The 18,302-nt window shown below is 39.8% G+C and overlaps 4 protein-coding genes and 1 long non-coding RNA gene across 5 annotated transcripts; 3 read left to right on the forward strand and 2 right to left on the reverse strand.

The window, feature by feature from the left end:
• The first annotated feature begins 549 nt into the window (after positions 1–549).
• Positions 550–10,522, forward strand: LOC117571718 (kinesin-like protein KIF12). Its single transcript, XM_034254017.2, has 8 exons — positions 550–1,076; positions 5,542–5,722; positions 6,372–6,599; positions 6,678–6,818; positions 8,626–8,767; positions 8,856–9,699; positions 10,002–10,343; positions 10,400–10,522. The coding sequence occupies exons 1-8, from the start codon at positions 781–783 to the stop codon at positions 10,410–10,412; spliced, it is 2,187 nt and encodes a 728-aa protein (XP_034109908.1). The 5' UTR covers positions 550–780; the 3' UTR covers positions 10,413–10,522.
• A 2-nt stretch (positions 10,523–10,524) lies between these two features.
• On the reverse strand, positions 10,525–10,973 carry LOC127565448 (uncharacterized). Its single transcript, XR_007954749.1, has 2 exons — positions 10,829–10,973; positions 10,525–10,767 (listed from the first exon to the last, which is right to left on the reverse strand). It is a non-coding gene; the product is annotated as an uncharacterized LOC127565448 (long non-coding RNA).
• Positions 10,974–11,090: 117 nt separating this feature from the next.
• LOC117568064 (guanine nucleotide-binding protein subunit gamma-1) lies at positions 11,091–12,030 on the forward strand. The gene is made up of 2 exons (XM_034248420.2): positions 11,091–11,243; positions 11,307–12,030. Exon 2 carries the CDS (start codon positions 11,382–11,384, stop codon positions 11,583–11,585), a length of 204 nt encoding a protein of 67 aa, XP_034104311.1. The 5' UTR covers positions 11,091–11,243; positions 11,307–11,381; the 3' UTR covers positions 11,586–12,030.
• Positions 12,031–12,322: 292 nt separating this feature from the next.
• LOC117569861 (WD repeat-containing protein 19) lies at positions 12,323–17,176 on the forward strand. Its single transcript, XM_034251194.2, has 9 exons — positions 12,323–12,626; positions 12,688–13,410; positions 13,474–14,086; positions 14,157–14,736; positions 14,810–15,092; positions 15,154–15,334; positions 15,397–16,480; positions 16,540–16,909; positions 16,968–17,176. Exons 1-9 carry the CDS (start codon positions 12,457–12,459, stop codon positions 17,071–17,073), a joined length of 4,110 nt encoding a protein of 1,369 aa, XP_034107085.1. The 5' UTR covers positions 12,323–12,456; the 3' UTR covers positions 17,074–17,176.
• A 29-nt stretch (positions 17,177–17,205) lies between these two features.
• Positions 17,206–18,200, reverse strand: LOC117569862 (ATP synthase subunit s, mitochondrial). Its single transcript, XM_034251195.2, has one exon. The coding sequence runs from the start codon at positions 17,878–17,880 to the stop codon at positions 17,254–17,256; it is 627 nt and encodes a 208-aa protein (XP_034107086.1). The 5' UTR covers positions 17,881–18,200; the 3' UTR covers positions 17,206–17,253.
• Between the last annotated feature and the right edge of the window lie 102 nt (positions 18,201–18,302).

Here is an 18,302-nt window from a genome sequence, read left to right on the forward strand (position 1 = left end):
TCATATTTCAGATTTTCAGTGATTATGCTAAAGTAAATGCAAATAAGGCACGACAATATTATTAATGTTGTTGTAGTTGATGAACACGAACGAATTCCAGCCAGGGTCAGTGTGGGGTCATCATGACTAGGGAGGGAAAAGCAACAGAAGTTCGAGCAGCACCACCACTAGCTCTACCTTTGTGACTTGGTGTAGTGCTTGGGTTTGTTTACCAAACAGCGCGTTGATTTAATTGCTAGTTGCAACCATCAGGCATTCGGACAGCACGAGACAAAGTAACGAGTGTCGAGCATTGAGCGTTGAGCACCGAGCACTGAGCGCCGAGTGCCGAGTAGCGAAGCAACAACCACAACAAAAGCAACGAAATGACAACGAAAGCTAGTACAGGTGGTGCACAGGTGTCGTAGTGGCAAGTGGGCAGTGGGCAGTGGGCAGTGGACGGTGGGCAGTTGCTTAGCGTGAGTGTAGAAATTACCATAAATCTGAGTGCGAGTAAATATAAGTATAAAAAAGGCGCCCTGGTGAACTTGAAGCGCTCAGTTCGTGTTGAGTTGACGAGGCATACGGTCGGTGGTCGATCTCCGGTCAAGCAATTTTTGTTAAATTTCCGTATCCTTCTTGATTGCGTGGCTATTACGGCCCTCTTGTTGTTGTTGTTGTTATTGTGTGTGTGTTAATTTGTGTGTGCTTTATGAGTGTTTAGGCCATGTTGCCTTTGCCGCTGGCCAAGTCGAATCGTGCGCAAATATTCCAAGTGTTGTTACCCTTTAACGGGCCGAAATGGTGCGACGCGCCTCGAGCGTGCCGCATCTGAATAACAGCGGCGCCAGCAGCGCCGATAGCGTCACAACTACCCGCGGACGTGCTCCAGCTGGAGGTGTGCGTCTCAAGCGCTCCACTGGCGGCAAGGCGACGACGCCGACACAACAGCGTCAGAGCTCCGGCAGCAGCAGCGGCTCCCGTGTACCGCGTTCCCGCAGTCTGACCAACGGCATGCGACGTCTGAGTCCCCAAAAGGGCGGCAGCAGCGGCAGTTCACGCAACACCCCATACTTTCTACGGTCGCGTGAAAACGAGTAAGTACAATTTTGTTGTATACTGACGTCTGGGAAATCGGAGCATTGCGATGCTTCCCACCGTAATCAATAGCTCGACAAGTTCTCGCACCTAAATACAGTTAAATCAAGTGCTAAAGAAAATATGTGGAATTGCGCAGATTGGTAATCTAGAGATCAGTCATTGGTCCTTATAACAATTTGTGATGATTCACTCTTAAAAAGAATCCCTTCACCTAATATTTATTGACCCACAAGAAGACCCAATAGAAGAGCCACTAAGCTAAATCATTTAGATATATTATCTCTGTTTTATCTATAGTTTTTGTATTAGTTGACCTTGAACATAAATGGGACGTTAACCGGACAAAAGTTATTCAATAAACATACTCGGCGGAGGAAAAGTAGAGCATATGTAATTTTTATTTAATTTAACAAGTCATGAATTAACAACCTTTTCTAAGTTTGAAGACCTATTATGTGGCTTATATTTTTTAAGCTTTAAGTTTTATCTAGGAAATCTTTTCAGGTTTGTCTTTCTGCTTTTGGCAGATCCTCCATGTCCCTGATATTTGTAGGAATAAGAGTAACCTTTGGTATCTAGAGGATATCTTGCCTTTAAAAATTAATATTTATGAGGTGAATTGTTTAAAGCAAATAAATTTATTTCATTCAGTTGTGAAAATAATAGTTTAACTTACATTTGTTGTAAGGGAATGCTTAAGGAATCAAGTGAAAAAAAGTTTTCAATATAAGATATTATGTATATCGATATTTGCATATAGTGAATTAAATATATAACTAGATCGCTTATTAATTTGCATCCGTCCATTTGTGTAGTTACGCAGTGTAATAAAACTAGATAATAACTTTAATGGGGGTGTGAGCCACCCCTGATTGGATGCCATTAAAGAAAAAAAGAAACCCTAGAGGCAGAGACACACGCCGGAGCGTAATGACCACGCACAATATTACATAGTAAGCCCAAAAGACGGGCAATCAAATAGGCCGATAGATACAACGCCCGACGGGATAGACAGAGTGATAGACAGTTGGACATTTGAGTTTATTTCAATTGGTCATGTTTTATATTTAAACAATTAGTGTAGAGCTGTTTAGTGTTCGCAGTTTGAGGTTGGGCTTCAGCGAGCACGACATAAATCGATTTTGCAATTAAACCCCATTGAAGCCTATACTACTCGACCGTATTACTCGTATCTCCCTCTATCCCGCCTTTCGAACTGACCCAAACCGAGAGCGAAAGTGACATATTTATGTTTAGTATTTGGATATCGAGCTGTTGCTGTTTCAATTTTTGTTGTCGTGGTCGCTATTGTTGGAATAATAATGATAGTGACAGCAACTTAAGGTTAAGAACCTTTATTGGGTTGAACTTGTGGCTAATGCTAGTTTTTCTACCTCCAGCCATCTAATACCAAACGGAAAGTGGACTTACTGCTTATAGATTCTACTTCTACCAATAAAAATTCGATACAGTACTTTCTTTAAAGTAATAAAATAATACGAGTAACAGTTTATTTGGTTTATGGATATATATTAAAATATCTTTAATAATGTATGAGTTCTCTGCCAATCTTTCTGAAGTGGGGATCTCCTAGGGGCTAAGTTTGTAACTGACATTAACGTGTTAAATGTTCTTAATTCTTTTGAATCAAATTATAAAATCTGAATTGTTTTCATTTTATAAATAAAATAAATATTTGTAATTATTAAATTTAATTTAAATATTAATACGACAAAAATTAGTTTAAGTTACATAAAAAAATTATATTTGATTTATAATAATAATAACAATCGAAGAAGTTAAGAACTTTTTTGTAGTCTGTAAAACCAACTCTCCTTTTGTATTGTTTTACATTTTATGTTAATTTAAATTTTAAAATAAGACTGTATACAAATAATTAATAACCAATACCTAAAATCAATATAGATTTATCTTTCACACTGAATTAGAAATAATAAATGTATAAACGTTAATAGCTCTTTTAAAGAGGCTTCAGTTAATTAAGAGTCGCTCATTTCTTTTTAAAAAACTGACAATAATTGTTAATGCTTTTTACTTTTTATCGAATAATTGTCTACAGTTTTGATTTGTCGCCTTTTATTCGTATTAAATCATTTGTAGCTTTTGGTCACCACAGGACATTGACTCATACAATTAATTAGTATAGTGTAATCAAATATTGTGATTGCCTATTCAAGTATTTATTTGCCCAATTGAGATTGTGGTTTCAAGCTGTATAAATACTTGTTTATATTGTTTGCACAATAAATAAAATATAATGCCAACCATTTGAGCCACAAGTCGTAACAAAAAGCACAACTTTCGCTTTTATTTTGAACGGTTTTTCCACTGAGCGCTTCATTTGTTATATGTATGTATATATAGTACATGTGTATCTGTATAATGCAGGAGTATATTCATATGGCATACGTATTTCTGCTAATAGCCATCTCGTGCAATGCAAAAGTTTAGGCAACGAAATGTCAACTTTGATTATCTTTGGAATAATCCGTCCATGACGGGTTGCTCTATATGTAATTATGACCTAACCTCATGTTGTGCATGCTCGAAAATCCATATTATACTATATGTAGGTATAAAAACTGTCTACGAGTTTTATATGCATATGGTTTTAAAATGCAAATTGCAATTTTTTTTATAGTAAGTGAAAATTAATGGAGTGTTGTAAAATAAAAGAATTTATACATTGTATATATTGACCATACTTAGTTTTAAAACTAGGTTATACGTTGTATTGTTCTTATCATATACATTTAATTCCAGTTAGTTGTAAATAATAACAGTATAAATAAATGAAAAAAATAGATTACTCGCATATCAATCATTCAACTATCAACGCACATATCAATCAAAATACATTAACATGCGTGTACTATAATAATTATAACGCCTATAATTACGTCCAATTGCAGAGGGGGGAATAGACAATATATCTCCATACATATGTTATTGTGCACATATTCAAATACTTGATCCATTAAATCAACAAACGGCTTTGGTGTCAATTGGCTTAGTATTTGTAAGTGAATGCATGTGCTGATGTTCTTTAATAAGCACTTTCATGGTTGGAGTTCCTAATGAGCATCCAAGTTTATTTCTACTTCCCATTGCCTTGTCTTGTCACCTAGACAATGCCTATCAAGTAGAGCCTAGGGCGTGGCCAAACGGAAAGTTGATCTAGTCTAGTGAGTGGTTAAATTATAGTCTTTCGTCGTGGGATCTACAAAAGTATAATGCGATATAGAATCTGACGGTTAAGTGCTAAAAGCAATTACTATATATACACACATACATTTTTACAATTCATGGGCAGATGTAACGGTTATTATTAGCTAATCCATGTACTCATATAATTACTTTATTGCGATTCAAATCTAGACTGGTTTAAGTGCATTACTCAGAGAATCGAAGAAGGTTTCCTCAACTATGTATTTCGATTCAACCCATTAACGTTGAGTCTATCAATTATTTTAACGACAATTTATTTATAAAATTCTTAGGCTCCATTAAAACAAAGAAACTCTGTTAGTTCGAATGTCCTCTAGACCTTTGGTTTATTAACTATTTAGCATCAATTTTGTATTGGCCAGAGTTGATTGAACTTTTCTTGCCTGTCGACAATCTGTTGGCTATTTGGACTCAACCTTAGCTCAAGCTTAAGTTCAAATATTTACTAAGTACACACAATGCACAGTTCACTTGCTGATTAATATATTTACCCGTCAAGTTTTAATGGTAAGTGTGGACACTTTGGTCGTTATTCCATAAATTTTTAACGAGTAATTTTCTACCAAATGTCAAATGCCAAAAGGGAAAAAAGTCATTATTTAGGCTCAACCCATTCTCATATTGCGCATACGAAACGTGTTTAATTAGCTAAAAGAAAAAACTCAATAACTGGGAAATTTGTAAATAAATATTTTCCCAAAAATTTCTGAAATTCCCTGAATATAAGTTTGTTAATCAAATCACACCCCGCCTAACACTGCACGAATTCGGCTAAAACATGCGACGCAAAAGAAAACAAAACACAAATCCCAAAAATCAAATACTTTCACCCTTAACCTTGGCTACTATTTATAGGCCACCCAATCAGAAGAACCTCATCAAGTTCAAGGGAAATGGAACAGGCAATTTTGCATTTGCCACAACAAACCACAATTCATAACGTAATCGAAAACGCTCAGTTCATTGTGTTGAGCTTGAACTTGGAGATTCCATTTAATTAATGCAATTGGATAAACGACTCTTGATATATCCTGACCATAGCCAAGCCTTTATACAATATAACAATTTATTACCCCAGTCCTTATTCGAAGTCTGTTAGAACTTAGCAGTTACTATTATATTTTAGATTTTGGCCAGTTTCAACCTTGTTAACAGAGCCTCGCTTAATTAGCTATTTGTATGCACATTAATAATTTATTGTGTTTTACGTAGAATTGGTAGTGCTGATACTCTGGAAATCGTGGCCTCCAAGTCAACGGGAACGGCCAGCGAGGAGCCATCGACGCCCGAGGACAACATCAATGTGGTGGTGCGTGTGCGTCCATTGAACGACAAGGAAAAGCGTGACAGGCACGGACCGACTCTGCAGTTTCCTGGCAATGGACAAGTCATCGTAAGTTCGTTTACCAACGAATTATTATTGCTCTCTTCTACTCATTTCGTATATCATTTTATAGCCGCTACCCATAGGTAGACGGGTATTATAACTTTGTGCCTCCAACAAATGTATGTAACAGACAGAACGAGACATTTTCGATCCTATACGGAATATACATTCATGATCAACAGCCGAGACGATATAGCCATGTCGGTCTCTCCGTCCGTCCGTATGAACACCTAGCTCTCAGAGACTATAAGAGATAGAGATATATCAAGTTTATTTTAAATTTTTTGAAATAATTATCGCCCCCCGATAATTGTCATATATCAAGTGTAATTGTGAAATACAAGTTTATTTTTTTTTATGATTCCTGAGAATTTGGTTACGATCGGATGAAAATTGTCAAAGTTATATAAGAAATAATTTTGTATTGACAAATACGCCTTCGTACTAGGAGTCGTAGTTTCTTTGGCTTACAATCTGGTATATTTTACTATACCAACAAATATAGTCTTTGGTATGTGTTTAGTATTTTTGCGATATAATAATTTGGTATATTTTAAAATTAATACAGCGCTGTTTTGCTTTCATTAAAAAGGGATAGCGGGTATTTCATAGCCGAGCACACTCTACTGTAACTTTCTTACTTGTTCTTTACCAGATTGAGGGCAATGACATGGGCGCAAAGCGATCCCATAATCGCGATAGTGTTCGCGTCTTTACGTACAATGTGGTCTTTGAACCTGGCGCCACACAGGAGGATATCTTGGACTATTCTGGCATTAAGCGTATTATTGAGATGGGCATAGAGGGCTTCAGCTGTACGGCCTTTTGCTATGGACAAACGGGCTCGGGTAAAACACATACACTCACCGGACCACCTGATTTGGTAAGTTAATTATTACTGGCGACTTACTTTATGCTACTAAGGTTTATAATTAATTAATTATATTAATTGACTTTGCAGTTTATGGGTAAACCGAATCCAAAAGATCCACGACATGGCCTGATCTTCCGCTCGTTTGTGTACCTCTTCCAGTTGATTAAAAATCGCAAAGATGTTAACTATGTACTCAAGGCGTCCTTTATGGAGATTTACAACGAACGAGTGAGTGTCGCCTAAAGACTAACTTTAAGATTTATTTTTATGCCCGCTATCCATTATTATAACTTTGAGCCTGCAGAAGATGTATGTATGTAACAGGAAAAATGATTTATCTTTGACCCCATATTCGTATGTCCATATATCATTCTATCCGTATCTAGATCTCAAATCTTCTAGTATTTGAAGATGAAGATATAATTTTTTTCGGTTGCACTTGTTTTTTTTAAGAATTGAATCGAAGATGCTTTGTATTCAACATGAAAATGTCCAATATTGGAAAATACAATAATAAGTACAGTATTTATGATATCTCAAAAATTGATCAGATAAAGATTTCAGAAGTTATTTTAGAATTATGTTGTATGGGCAAAAACACCTACTGCAATCGGAAGTTTGCTGCTTTGGCTGACAATGTGATCTATTTTGAACTCTATGGTATTTATACCCGCTACCCATAGGGTAGAAGGGTATTATAACTTTGTGCCGGCAGGAAATGTATGTAACAGGTAGAAGGAGTCATCTCCGACCCTATAAAGTATATATATTCTTGATCAGCATCAACAGCCGAGACGATCTAGCCATGTCCGTCTGTATGTCTGTCCGTCTGTCCGTGTGAAACACTGGATCTCAGAGACTATAAGAGATAGAGCTATAATTTTTTTTCGACAGCGTTTGTTATGTTTGCACGCAGATCAAGTTTGTTTCAATTTTTTGCCACGCCCACTTCCGCCTCCGCAAATCAAAAAAATCGAATAACAACTGTAATTTTAAAGCTAGAGTTGCGAATTTTGGTATATAAAATAATTACTATAGTAGTTATGACTCCTGAAAATTGTGGAAGTTAATAAAGAAATACTTTTGTATGGGCAAAAACGCCTACTTACTAGGGCTCTTAGTTGCTTTGGTCGACAATCTGGTACATTGTGCCGTCTATGGTATATTTTGAATGGTGTACTATATCGATATACCAAACATACCATTTGGTATATTTTTAGTATTTTTTAATATTTTCGGTATATTTTGAAAATAATACCGCAATATTTGGCCTTTATTAAAAATCGGTAGCGGGTATCTCACAGTCGAGCACACTCGACTGTAACTTTCTTACTTGTTTTAAAATGTAGTACTACGTCCATATAACAAATATGAACTTCAGTTTATTTTGGTATTTTTGCGGTATATTATAGATCATATTTTTTGAATATGGTATTATTCAAAATGGGTAGCAGGTATCTCACAGTCGAGCACACTCGACTGTAGATTTTTTAATTGTTCTTATTTGTATGTTACTGAGTAGACAAAAAGTAGTCATAAAATGAAATATGAACACTATACATATTTGGGACTCTCATTGAACACTTTGAATTTAATTTGTGGAACTCAATCAATATTTAGATCAAATACTCGTTGAATAGTTTGTCGCATAGGTTTGATATCATCTTTGATCTACTTAATGCAGACCCATTAAACGTAATGTTCGATTTTATACTTTATTGCAATAATTGTTATTGGTTTACTATTGCGACCTTTGCAAATACCAATGTTTATTAGAGTAGTTGTATATGCATTCCGCTGACCTCTATTTATCCGAGGGCAACACAGCAATCTGTCTGTTTCTCCCTCCTCAGTCCAGCAATGCAGCAATCCCCGACTAGATAAGTTGTCGCAATGCGTGAATTTTGCTTGCATTTTGCGTGGCATTTTAAATGATTTGTTTTCCTACTCCTACCACTTGGTTGCTAAGTGGGTAGAAATCGTATTCTAATTTCATTATTGGTTTTGTAAATTGAATTGCATTTTATATGAGCAGGTAATCGATTTGCTCAATCCGGGAAGCGCTCGGAAACCGTTGGCTGTGCGATGGTCCAAAAAATCCGGTGGCTTCTTTGTGGAAAATCTATTTACCGTGGACTGCGAGGAACTCGATGATTTGCTCGCCGTGCTCGAGGAGGGTAAGGCAAACACTTCCATATATACGTATGTACATGTATAACAAATTTATAATTACTCTCTCTCTCTCTCTCTCTCTCTCCGTTGCAGGTATGAGAAATCGCGCTGTGGGTTCGCATGCGATGAACGATCATTCATCACGCTCCCATACGATTTTAACCGTACATATACTATCCGATCAACAAACCGATGGCGGGGTATTTCTTTCTAAACATGGCAAGATCAATTTCGTAGACTTGGCTGGCAGCGAACTGACCAAGAAAACCATGAGCGAGGGCAAAACCCTCGAGGAGGCGAACAACATTAACAAGAGTCTCATGGTGCTCGGCTACTGCATCTCATCGCTGAGTGACAACAAGAAACGCAGTGGTCACATTCCCTACAGGGACAGCCAGTTGACAAAACTGTTGGCCGACAGTCTAGCAGGAAATGGTGTTACCCTGATGATTGCCTGTGTGTCGCCGGCTCACTATAATCATGCCGAGACGCTTAATACTCTGCGCTACGCGTCACGGGCGAAACGGATACGAACGAAACCCGTTATCATGATGGATCCCCGAGAGGCACTGATTCTCAGCCTGAAGAGGGATATACATGCGCTGCAGATGGAGAATGAACATCTGAAGGCGGCTCTCAACCTGCATCATCAGGCGGGAACAGTGGGAGATCCTGTTGCCAACCTGTTGGATCTGCAACTAGAGCGTGTAAACAGCGGTGATGCAGGCATTCCAGTGCCCAAAGTGGATCTTGAGCGGCTGCCCGAATTGGATGGCACCGAACTGGCCGAGCTCGTGAAACTCTATATGGCCGAAAACGAATCACTGCGGCAGGAAAATAATCATCTGTTTACGGTGCGCGAAACAATACTTAGGGACCAGGAGATTGTGTGCAGGGAAAACGAACGATTGCTCAAGAAATTGGAGGAAGTCAACAAGTGAGTAGAGCAAGGAGATTCGAGGCGAGGGTGCGACATTCAGGCTCATTGTTGTCTCATTTTTGACTCGTTATAGATTGAAACCGAGCGAGGACAATGAGCCTAATGTCGATCCTGGGCTCGAATCGAAATCACAAACGGAAACGGGGTCGGGGTCGGAAAATGGGGCTGAAACAGGGGCAGGGACGCCATCATCATAATACTTATACATTTTTATACACAAAAGTCCTGTTTTATAAACGAATTTAGAGTGTGATTAGAGTTCTAAGCAATAAACTAGATTGTTTCTGTTTCATAATTAGTGTATGTGTGCGTTCACCTTTGATACCCGCTCGACCGGCATTTTCGCCAACAACTGGCAAAGAAACACCCGGTACCGAGATCTGGACAAATCCTGACCCAGCTGTTCCAGCAGCAGCAACAACACCAACAGCCCTTCTCCCCCTTGACCAACGGATGTCTGAGGACGAGAACAAGCGTACTCATACGGCACAGAAACGTATTGATCAACAGCGCATCGCCAAGAATATTTTGTTAATGGCAAATGCGTTTAGGAAACCTAATGCTCAGCCAGAACAGGCTACGGAGAACAACAATACCATCAGCAAAAACAATAATTCAGTTCAATCTGATTATATGCCAGAGTAAGTGACAGGTGGACGTTCTTAAAGATTCGATTCTAATTTTAATATATTTACAGCATGCTCACATAATAATTCTGCACACATAAATAATGAATATATATTTTTGAAACAATGAACATGCGATAAAACGCAACTTAAATAAATACCGTTAAAAATTCAAAGTATTTTTCTTTGCGCTGAGTTAATTTTAGTAGTACAAAATTATATTTCCTAGGACAGCTACACCAGAAAGAAAAACTCCAACTTAGAGAAAAGTTCTGGAAAAATTTCCTTTGCAGTATAAGATAACTAGCAGACATACTTAATCTGTTCATTTCACTATTCGGTAAGACAAAATGATTCTTGCGATCTGCACGAAACCCTCCAATGTTGTCCATCCACAAATCCAAAAGGAAATTGTTGAATTTTGGTATTTTTACAACGCCTTAATAATATAAAATATATAATTAAATAATGTGCAATAAATTTAAGGTAAATCAAATTACTTTCCGTTTCGTGGGTTTTTTATTTTTGTTATTCGTTTTTTTTTATTTTTAAATTTTGACATGCTTCTAAAATGTACCTAAAATCTAAAAATACCACATAAAAATACTTTAAAACGAGTTGGCAGCACCCGAATTCGAATGGTATATTCTCTCCCCCACGCCAATAAACTACCAATGTACCAATGAATGGGATCGAACGCGCGTTCGCCCATTTATTACCAAGCTAATAGTTAGAAAAGTAGTATAAAAGGTATATTCGACGACGACAAAAAGTATATTTCGAAATACAAATTGAGGTCACATTACTCCTCCTAAAATTAGATTTCAAAGGAAAAAGATAAATCAGATTTAAACGATATTGATTTTTCGTCAACTCAAACTCCTGAGCTTGTGTGTACACATTTGGCTTTCTAAGGTAAATTACAGTATTTTGTAGTGTCAATAAAACAGAATTTTACTGATTTCAAACCTGTTGCAGCTAGAAGTTATTCGCCAGCTGCAAAAATTGTTCACCTTCACCATAGGTCTTGCCGAGACTGCCGTTTTAGATATCATGGCTGCTAATTTACAACAGCAGCGCACACTGAACGAACAATTGCGTCGCGAGGCATGCATTCCACGCATACAAGTCTCCGAGGCTTGTAATGCAATGATGAAGTACATGCTGGATAATGAGACGGACGATTGCCTTTTGAGTGGATTCACCAGTCAAAAGGTGAATCCATTTCGCGAGAAGAACTCATGCAGCATTTTATAAGCTCAAAAAATATGAAATAGGTGCACAAGTTCCTAGCAGTATTCATCATAAATATGTAGGCATACTAATTGTTTACGTTTTCTCGACGAACCTAAATAGACTAAAAACAAACACTAATCTATTATTGCATGCATATGTGCGTATGTATAACCTTTGATGTATCTTGTAAATGTATGTATGCTGACCTCAATTATGTCTATAAATTGAAGATATACACATATTGTAGAATATTTATAAATATGTGGAAAACTCAAACCGTCTTTACGTACATACATACATTTGTACACATACCATGTATTTTGCTAATCCTATAGCTCTTTTTTGGAGAACGGCATTAACCACAACATAGCGATTTTCAATGAATGTAATAAACCCTAAGTCCTAACTAATCTAAAATGTTTCCTATTGAGATATATTCAATAAATAATAAATATTTATAAATGTATCAATTACGCATTTTCAATATAATTACATTTTTTAAAAATGTAAGGCAATGGGAAAGGCGTTAAAAAGTTTGTTAGGCAAAAAGAGTTTGTTATGAATCAACATCCTCAACACTAGCTATATTTTTATATATTGTTGAGTCAATGCTTAATGTATCATGGGCACAATAAAATGCGTTATTTTTAAACAATAGTGCATGTCAAACTGTAGAACATCAAACTGATATGTCAGCCCTGATATGGTCTCCAAACTGTTAAATTGTTTTCATAGTATATGGATTCTTACGGTCACTCTGTCAGCGACTTGTTGCTACCATAGTAACGGCAACCGAAAAAAGCGTAAACAAAAGGTGAAAAAGTTTTGCAGAATGTGAGCAATAATTTAGCATAGACCAAAATTGGTGTATAGTCCTGTGAGTCCTTCAAAAATGTCGTTCGAGAAAATATTGTACAAATACGATGAGCCGCATGGCATTGGTGACGTATACTTCATATGGCAAAAGAGCGCGGGCGCTTTGCTGGCCACAACGGGCACCGACGGTTCTGTGGCATTGTACAATCGCCAAGGGCAGCTAGTGCAACGGATTATATTATCCGGGTAATCATGAAATGTACATAAAAGTATTCACTGTTTAATATTGTGCGTATATGTATTTCAGTTTGTGCTCTGGCTTTGCCTGGGATTGCGAAGGTGAGCTTTTGGGCATCATCACGAGCAGCTCGCCAAATATCACGCTTTGGGATTACTCGACACAGCAGAAAGTAACTGTAGAGTCAGGGCTGCGTGATCCACTCACATGCATACTATGGTCCAAGCAACAGCAACTGCTTGCTGTGGGCACTGGGCGCGGCAATTTGGCCATCTACAATCATCAGAACGGTAAGCGGACGCCGGTTCTAGGAAAGCACAGCAAGCGCATCACATGCGGAGCTTGGTCAGCGCAGAATCTGTTGGCACTTGGTTCTGATGACAAGAGCTTTTCACTGAGCAGTGAAGATGGCGACACGGTACGAATTGTTCAGTTGCGGGATGCGCCTACGGATATGTATTTTGCTGAGATGGCCAATGATGAGCGGATTGTCGGCGACAATGCTATCAGCATGATTATTGGAAAGCGCACACTCTTCTTGTATTACTTGCCGGAGCCGGAGAATCCCACAGAGTTGGGATTTCAAAGCCGCTATGGATCTCTTCTGCAGCACAAATGGTTTGGTGATGGGTACATACTGTTGGGATTCTCAAATGGTCATGTTGTGGCCATCTCAACGCATCCCAAAGATGTTGGCCAAGAGCTGTGGCAGGTGAGGAATCACAAGGATACGCTGAGCGGCTTGGCCTACTGCCCCTCACTGGACATTGTTGCATCCTGTGGTGATGATAAGTAAGTGGAAAGCTCCAAATTGAAATTTGTTGATAATATAAAACGATTCTCTACCCCACACAGCATTAAGATCCACTCGATAACCAACTTGCAGGAAACGGAACGCATCATAACCGTTCCGGATCATGCCAGCGTGCAAATGATCGACTGGTCACCAGATGGACAGTTACTAGCGGTTACCACCAGTGGTGGAACTGTGTACACATACGTTACCAAACTGCCGCATATGTTTGCCGTCTCTGCGCCCCGTCTGGTCATGCTGAGTAGCCTGGCCGAAGTGTCCATCTATGTGTATGCACCAGACAAATCCAAGGTTCTACCATTTCGCCTACCCCTGGAGACGGAGCCCACATTTCTCGCCATTGGACCATATACTTTGGCCGCTGGCTTAGACAAACATGTGTGGTTCTATGATCTGGGGAAAAGCTTGGGCGATGAACCACGTCCATTAAGCGAACGCGATTTACCCCACAACATTGTAGCGATGAAGCTAAACACAGATTACTGTGCTGCATTGTGTCCACCACAGTTGTTGCTGCAAGCCATCTCCGCCGATAATCCTAATTGCAAGGACAAGATGCAGGCGAGTTTCCCAAGTGCATTGCCCACAATGCCCAGCGATGCGGTGATTACTTGCTTTGCCCTCAGTCAGGAGTTGCTCATTTTTGCTACAGATGTGAGTTATAAATTGTAACCTATATTCAAGAGTTGTTTTCACTTCTTGTTTTTTTTACACTTGTTTGCAGATTGGACATCTAGTCTTTTACTCACTGGAGAAGTGGGACACCTGCACCATCTATCGCCACAGCAATGGCATTCGTCAGTTGTTCACAGATGTCGATGGCACAAAAATCATTTTCATTGACGAACATGGTCAAGGATTTGTCTATTTGCCCGCCTTGGATCAGGAGGCACTCTTGATTGCGGACTTGCCCAAGCAATGTCTGGGCTGCCTCTGGGACTTGACGCAACCGAATATCTTTATTAGCCACGACACACGAGTTGTGTACACTCATGTCTTTGCCCGCCACTCGGTTCGCGGGCGACACACGATAAAGGTGGGCGAATCCAAGCTGAATCCGGGTCAGGTGCCACTGCTGCTATGCGCTGGTGAAATGGCACTGCACATCGATGGCGGCCAGTATGCCACACAATCTCTGAGCACGCATGTCGTTAATCCCAGCAATTCGCAAAGCGACAATCTGTTGCTACTCCTGCGGCTCAAGAAATATGATGAGGCTTACAAGCTGTGCGAACAAATGAAATTGGACAGCGCTTGGCGGCAGTTTGGGGAACATGCGATCGCTGATTTGGAGCCAGAGATTGGTAAGCTTACTATGCTTCTCCAACAACTGCTGAATACCAGTCTTAATTTCCTTTTTTTATTTTGTTCGTCTAGCATTGCGCGCCTATCGTCAACTGGGAGATGCTGGATTGGTGAATGCGTTGAGTGAAATGCGCTACATTGAGGATCTCCACATGCTGAATGGCTGCTGTTGCATGTTGTTGGCCCAGTACGATCAGGCGAAGGAGTATTTGCTTAAGGGCGCTTACACGCGTGCCGCTCTTGACTTGAGTAGAGATCTGTTGCAATGGGATCAGGCACTGTTGTTGGCCCACAAATATGAGCCCCTAGAGGTGCCTTTCATAGCACGCGAGTATGCTCAACAGTTGGAATTCACGTGAGTTGCGGAGTCTTGAATTTAGTACTGACTTTGCTAACATAGGATTTATTATCTGCAGTGGCAATTATGCGGACGCATTGTATCATTATGAGAAGGGCTACAAGGAGGACTTAATCAATAATGAGGACTCAGAGCCGCCAACATTGCTGCACAGCTCGCCCGAGTACGAGGAGCATGTCCGCCTCTGCAAAATGGGCATAGCACGAACCTCAATTCGTGCTGGAGATTTTCGACGTGGCGTAAGAACTTTGGCATCAAGTCTCATTCAGATTCCTGACCTTATATTTCCTTTTTTATTAAGATTCAATATGCCGTCGAGCTGCAGGACAAGCAGCTGTTGTTCGATTGTGCTGAGCTGTTGGCCACTGTGGGTCATCTGACCGAGGCTGCAGGTTTATACGAACGTGGCGGCTACTATGACGAGGCCTGTGGCCACTATATCGCTCTGAAGATGTGGCACAAGGCCAACAATATACTGCCGCAGGTGAAGAGCAGCAAGCTGCATGCAGCTTATGCCAAGGCGAAAGAGTCAGATGGTCAATTCGAGGAAGCTATACGCAGCTATCGCATCGCTGGTGATTTGGATGCTTGTGTACGCATTTATCTGGATCACTTGTGTGATCCGCATGCTGCTTCTGAAATTGTGCTCGAATCCCGTTCAATGGATGCGGCCAAGCTGCTGGCCAAATTCTATCAGAAGATTGGCGACATTGAGCAGGCGCTGCAATTTCTCGTCATCTGCGGCTGTGTGGAGGAGGCATTTGCTCTCGCTCAGCGGCACAACAAACTGCGGCGTCATGGCGAGCTGTTGGAACGCTATGAGAATGCCAAATCTGCTGATTATTTGGCATTGGCGCATTACTTTGAGAGCGAGAAGTATACACTGCTGGCTGGCAAATATTATTTCCTGGCCAGAGAGTTCACTAAAGCGCTTCGATTTCTGCTGAAAGCATCAGCATTCAGTAACGAAGAGTCACAGGCTCTGTCGCTGGCCATTGACTGTGTGGCGACCTCAAATAACGAACAGTTGGCTACACAGCTTATTGAATTCCTTCTAGGCGAATCGGATGGTGTGCCCAAGGATCCGCGTTACTTGTTTCGCCTGTATATGGCGCGCAAGCACTACAAGGATGCAGCCAAAACTGCTGTTATCATTGCCAACCAGGAACAACTGGCAGGCAACTACAAATCGGCTAGGGATCTGTTGTACTCCATGTACCAGGAATTGCGGCGCAACAATCTCTCGGTCACTGCAGAGATGCGGCACAACTTGATACTGCTGCATCGCTATACACTGGTACGCATCCATGTCAAGCTGGGCAATCATCTGCTCGCCGCCAAGCTGCTTGTCCAAGTGGCTGCGTGTATATCGCAGTTTCCCGAACGTAAGTTGAAGTCAGTAGAATCTAAATTCCCTACTACTATTATCTTTCATATGCAACAGATATTGTTCCCATACTGACATCAACGGTGATTGAATGCCATCGTGCTGGTCTGAAGAAATCCGCCTTCACCTACGCTTCGATGCTAATGCGACCAGATTATCGCAATCAGTTGGACGGACGTTACATCAAGAAAGTCGAGTCGATTGTGCGTAAGGCGCCAAAAGGCATAAAGCAGCTACGCGATGAAATCGATGATGAGACAATGGAGTGCCCCATTTGTGATGCTAACTTGGCTAACATGGAAGTTACCTGCTACAACTGCAAGACTACGCTGCCTATTTGTATCGCAACTGGTCAGCACATCATCAAACAACAAATGACATCGTGTCCACAATGCGATTTCCTTTGCTTTCGCGCGGAGATGGAGAAGTGTGCACAAATCTAATCAATCACCAAGCAAATGTTTAATGATTTATTTCTCTTGCAGCATCCTATCGGAGTATGACGACTGTCCCATGTGCGGAGAACGTGTTCCGCCCGAGCAACTGCTCGATGTGGAGGATATACGACCCTATATCTTGGCCGCCTCCTAGACTTTTTATTTAGATTCTAAGCAAGAGAATTAGACTGCACTTCACACCAAATAGTAATTATAAGCAATAAAAGGCACAAATTTCACTGCAAAAATTCGTTGATATCTACAACAAAAACAAACGAAATTCGAATTCCTTTTAAAGTTGCAAAGTTTATTTCTCAAAATGGATCACAGAAGATTACTCTTTTTGGAACTGCATTTCACAATGTGGCAGCTTGGACTTTAAGCTTGCAGCAACCTTATCCATGTCTTTGACATACTTCATATCAAAGATAGCTAACTGTTTAAGATTCGACAGTTCGCCGATGACATCTAGATCAGAGTCTCTAATATTGTAGCATCCGGAGATCTGAAGGCGCGTCAGGGAATCGGTTAAATGTGTGAGACCGACAAGACCATCGTTCTCGAGATGTTTACAATTGTGGAAAATGACAGTGTCGATTTGTTTACAACCAATAAAGTGCTCCAGACCAATTTTCATGATTGAAGCATTTGATGCGTCAACCACTTTAATCTGAAACTTGGTTGTTTCCGCTGGTAGCATGTTGTAGTCCTTCCATAGTCTACCTGGATTATCGACAATGCGTACTCCGCCACCATTCTTAATTATCCATTCGGCACAGAGACGATTTGGACCGACTTTTGCCAAACGATCTGCATCCACTTGATTGAAGGCAATCGCCACATAGCCCCATATGTTTCGGACTAGAGATTCTGCTGGGAGGACTTGTTTTTCAACTTGATAGCCAGTTTGTTGGATTAGGCGTTTTGTTATTGAATTTCTAATTATGCTGATAAACGACATTGTCGTAACAGCTGTTATTCCGCCACAAATTGAGACGTTACACAGCACTGTTTTCAAAGCAACGAGTACCAAAATCGGATTTGTTTTGAAAGCTCCTGTTCACGTTCTTCATGATATTTCTACCCGCATGATGTCCATTGTAAAATTATTGCTAATAATTTTGTGAGTTCATCGAAACATTAAATCATGTTGACATTATTAGCACTGGTAGTAATTCTTGAATTTTATCGACACCAGTTGATCAATAATCAGTTGAGTGTTTATGGTACATTTATGGTACAAAGTGCCGAAATATACCAGAATTTGAATTTGATGTGTATTTGAATATTTTTTTAGTATTACATAAATCTAATATCAGTTCAGTTTGTAAATCATATTTAAATCGAATAATTTGAAAATGATTTGGAAAATATGTAAGCAAA

Source organism: Drosophila albomicans, chromosome 3, assembly GCF_009650485.2.
Source record: "Drosophila albomicans strain 15112-1751.03 chromosome 3, ASM965048v2, whole genome shotgun sequence".
In the NCBI taxonomy this organism is placed as follows: domain Eukaryota; kingdom Metazoa; phylum Arthropoda; class Insecta; order Diptera; family Drosophilidae; genus Drosophila; species Drosophila albomicans.

Bases quoted from the DNA above. Each gene is read 5' to 3' on its own strand.
- LOC117571718 (XM_034254017.2), top strand. From the start codon at position 781: ATGGTGCGACGCGCCTCGAGCGTGCCGCATCTGAATAACAGCGGCGCC. The intron at 5,723-6,371 runs GTAAGTTCGTTT...GTTCTTTACCAG, and splicing joins CTGGCAATGGACAAGTCATC to ATTGAGGGCAATGACATGGG. The intron at 8,768-8,855 runs GTAAGGCAAACA...TCTCCGTTGCAG, and splicing joins GCTCGCCGTGCTCGAGGAGG to GTATGAGAAATCGCGCTGTG.
- LOC117568064 (XM_034248420.2), top strand. From the start codon at position 11,382: ATGGCTGCTAATTTACAACAGCAGCGCACACTGAACGAACAATTGCGT.
- LOC117569861 (XM_034251194.2), top strand. From the start codon at position 12,457: ATGTCGTTCGAGAAAATATTGTACAAATACGATGAGCCGCATGGCATT. The intron at 12,627-12,687 runs GTAATCATGAAA...TATGTATTTCAG, and splicing joins CAACGGATTATATTATCCGG to TTTGTGCTCTGGCTTTGCCT. The intron at 15,335-15,396 runs GTAAGAACTTTG...TTTTTTATTAAG, and splicing joins CTGGAGATTTTCGACGTGGC to ATTCAATATGCCGTCGAGCT.
- LOC117569862 (XM_034251195.2), bottom strand. From the start codon at position 17,880: ATGTCGTTTATCAGCATAATTAGAAATTCAATAACAAAACGCCTAATC.